Source organism: Opisthorchis viverrini (assembly GCF_000715545.1).
Source record: "Opisthorchis viverrini unplaced genomic scaffold opera_v5_22, whole genome shotgun sequence".
NCBI classification, from domain to species: domain Eukaryota; kingdom Metazoa; phylum Platyhelminthes; class Trematoda; order Opisthorchiida; family Opisthorchiidae; genus Opisthorchis; species Opisthorchis viverrini.
Window position 1 is genome coordinate 649 of NW_008751678.1, and position 3,727 is coordinate 4,375.

Sequence of the window (3,727 nt, forward strand, 5' to 3'; positions counted from 1 at the left end):
CTACCCATTTTATATTTACTGTGGAGAGGTCCGTGGTTCGAGCCCATTCTCTGCATCTCGACTTTGGAAATCTGGCAGTACTCCAGTCCTCGTGCTTCATTCGGGTGTCGCGGCAGCTAGGTACAGCAAGGGTGTTACAGCTGAACGATACCTGTTTTATGTGTGACATATTCGTCCTTACTTGATGATCAGGGTGATGCCTGTAGGTTGTCCTACAAGTATTCCCTGACAAAACAAAAAGTACAGACTAAATTCTTTAATTTATGCAACAAGAAATCTTAAGTTTTCCTCCAGTCCTCTTTACTTCTATAGTTGCACACTTTGGTTCCTGAAGGGATTTTTTCGTAAAACATAAGGGATTACTAGATTTGACTTTCCCCAAATTATCTTATGTAATTGACTTGGTGGATGTCACATGCTTTGGGCCTTCCAGAATTTTCAAACTAACTGTTCAGTATCAGACAGTTAAATCGAAAAGAGACATTAAGCAATGTGGCAAATTGAGTGAGTACCAACCATCTAAAGAAACTGATCAGTAAAATGCACTGTCCAATGAATAATGGAAAAAAGATTGATCAATGTAAATACGTGTATCTAAATATTATGGTTCGAGTATCGTGAGCCACTGTGAAACTTTTTTTCACTTGCATTCTTTGTGACCTCATTTACTATGAACTCAATTAGTAATGTGGTCACAAGCGTTGGTCCCAATTAAAATTGTATGGCGATATTCCTGACCGCATTGTTTCATTTTCCTTCCACATTTGTCGTTGGTGTTCTGTAATGCTATAAAGAACTCTACTGCTTATTTTTATTTCTCCAACTTTCGTTTGTTCGAATCTCTCAGTCAACCAGGAGGTTCAACAGGTAGTCGAAAACAAAGGTAAATGTTGTCCTAACGGTGGGCTTACTTTACTCCTTTTGCAAAAGATTCGTTGTTCGCACACGTTCAACCACTCGCTTTGGCTGCACTACGCACCATTCGATCCTGGTGCATGACGCTGTAATATGTAGCAGTCGAACAGCACCAATAACATACTGTTTCGTCTTTCAGAACGGAAATGCCTCTGCTGACAATTCCACAGCCCCGTTTGCAAACGGGTTTCTTCACTATATCGCCTGCGAGTGGATCGATACCGCCGGGCGGCACACAAACGATCAATATCGATTGTTCAGCTGAATCTCAGGGAACGTCTCAAGAGGTATGTCTCACCACAGTAGTGAGCAAGCAAATAGTTTAGAACCAACAAAAGTTTAACCTTTCAACTGTAGCTGATTTTTTTACCTTTTGTACTTTCGAAGGTATCACCTATTTTATGGATTTGTCTATCATCAATATTCACCCTTAAATTCCATCCTCATGCTATATAGGAGGATGGCAAAACTGGAGTTTTAATTCAATAAAAGGTTATAGCTATTGAAGAAAGGACAAGCAAAACTCACTTAACATATCTTCTTTGGGGGGAAATGAAAGGGTTTCAGTCGACTTCATTGCTAATAAGGGCGTTGTGCATGAGAATCTAGCGAGTTGTTGATAAAGAAAAACTTCGATTTAGGAGCTGAGGCACCCATATGCATGATGGAATTGCTAGAGCTAGTGCCTCGCATATTCTTCAGCATAATGTTCAGCTTACAGACTACGAGAATATTCCGTAAAATTGCTCTTGATTTTGAAATAAGTTGTATGAAACAACTGTACGTTTTGAGCAAACTAGTCTTCAGCTCGAATAATTTCACCATGCAAATTTGAACGAATTGCTGTTCCAGTCAGAGACTAGAATTCCGGGACTACGTCTGCTCGACGACCCCAGTTAGGAGCGGATGCACCTGTCTCGAGTCTTCCGCCATCAAAAGTAATCTTTGTCAAGACACAAATAATCAGAATCAATGGAAGAAACAGACGCTATATGTTGTTCCATAGTCGTACGATCAATGATGTTCTTACCGCTGTTGACTGGTGCAATGGGGTGTATGTCAAGTTCAGCTGATCAACATCAAAGTTACTGCAATCCGTGGTTGAATTCCGATTCGAATTGGGTTAAGTTAACTACTCACACGTGAAGGTCTGGGTGGAAGACCCACTGGAGACTGAAAACTTCAGTGTCTACTGTACAAGTTGATACCCCAAACAAAGGGACAGTCGTCTTTCCAGCCAGTTTATTGACCAGGTGGCAACCACTGATGAGATCCACATTCAGGCAACCAGTTCACACCATAATTATGCATCCTTAAACAAGTTATGGAAGAATTACCCTCTCTGGGATTATTTACAGAGTTATTCTCCGAAAAAATTAAGTCTAGCATCGACGATCGATTAGCAATTCTGCCTTCAGGTTCGGTTTGTATTTCTGAACGTGGGCTATGTTAATTGGCTCCAACCGTCAGATTGTTCACCCGGTCCCACACTTGAATCCCGCTGTCTGATTATGGTAATCCAGTACGGACAGCTAACAGGTTCTAGCCATTGTTTCGGTTGGTGCAATTCTAAAGAGTGCAAATCTTGAGAGATTCGCCAAAGCACTAAAGTGGATACCGGTTTAAATCACGTTGATTTGATAAAACAGTACGTTACAGCCTTCCGAAAGCACAAGCAAAGTAACGGCCCAGGCTTTTTTAGCTTTAAACGGTTTGCTGTGATTTTAGGTGGGAAGCTTGTGTCTCTTCTCTGCACCTTCATCATCATCATTGTCGGCTGTAATAACCGCGTACTTGTCGTACATTGGTTGCAGCTGCCACTGTTTCGTTCACCGAGGATTCGGGAAGGTGAGGTAGGCAGCTGCGCCCTGGAGGCGGGGGCTGATAAATTAGTGCGTAAATACAGCACTATCAGTGGACTGTTGAGTGGGGGGTTGGGACGGGGACCTAAGCATCGATAGGGTGTTTTCCTGTTAAGAAAGTGGACTAAGGAGCAATGTGTGCAGAGGGTGGAAGCAGATTTAATGCAAGGACATCCACCCGCAGAACAAGAACTACAGTTTCGCGAAATACACTCATTTGCGCACCAATTTAGTTTTACCGGAAGACTCAGCTGAATCTCTCGTTTATGACATTCTTCAACCGAATGCGCTACATAAAGCTCACCACACGTTGAAGTTAGTAAGATATTCGAGACGTCTCGTTTTTCTGAAAACTGCTTGATAGCCTACGACCGGTTTCGCTCCTCTTTGGGCTCATCGGGTAGGCGGAGTCGCAGTTTCTGTTTACCGCAGGTTCTACCTGAACCCAAATTGAACGAAATTCGCAACATACACCCAGTTGCACACCAGTTTGGTTTTAATAGGAGACACAGCTGAGTCTCTTGTTTTTATGTGTTAAGCGGAATCCTGCACCGGAACCACTTTATCGCTCGCAGTTAGGAGCTGCTATGGCCAAGAAAGCCCATGACCAGAAGATCGGACCAACTGCCGGTTTACCATCAAGGCGAGCTCCGATTGGCCGAAAGCATGGGCCCAACAGGCTATCATGATTCAGTATCCGCCGAACGCCGGTTGCGAATGCTGCGTCCAGAAGGCGTCCAAATTTCCAGAACGTTGTCGCCGCATACACTCTGTGCACCCTTGAAAGTTATTTTGCCAAAAACAGTAGCTTCGGCAGATCAGAAGGAGAAATGAGCTGAGACACCACCCTTATTACACCTGCAACCTTAACTGCTGTATATTGATATCACGCATAATCCTGACTTTAGAAGATATGCATTCGGAATAGCAAAACCAAGGTCTGGGGCTCA

At 43.1% G+C, this 3,727-nt stretch overlaps 1 protein-coding gene across 1 annotated transcript in view; it reads left to right on the forward strand.

Moving 5' to 3' along the window:
• Positions 1-1,061: 1,061 nt before the first annotated feature.
• Positions 1,062-3,727, forward strand: part of T265_01932 (hypothetical protein) — a gene marked incomplete at both ends in the record, with an annotated part of 61,557 nt that continues 58,891 nt past the window's right edge. The window contains one exon of the mRNA XM_009166070.1: positions 1,062-1,202. Coding sequence (XP_009164334.1) covers positions 1,062-1,202 — 141 coding nt within the window. The remainder of the gene's footprint in view (positions 1,203-3,727) is intronic.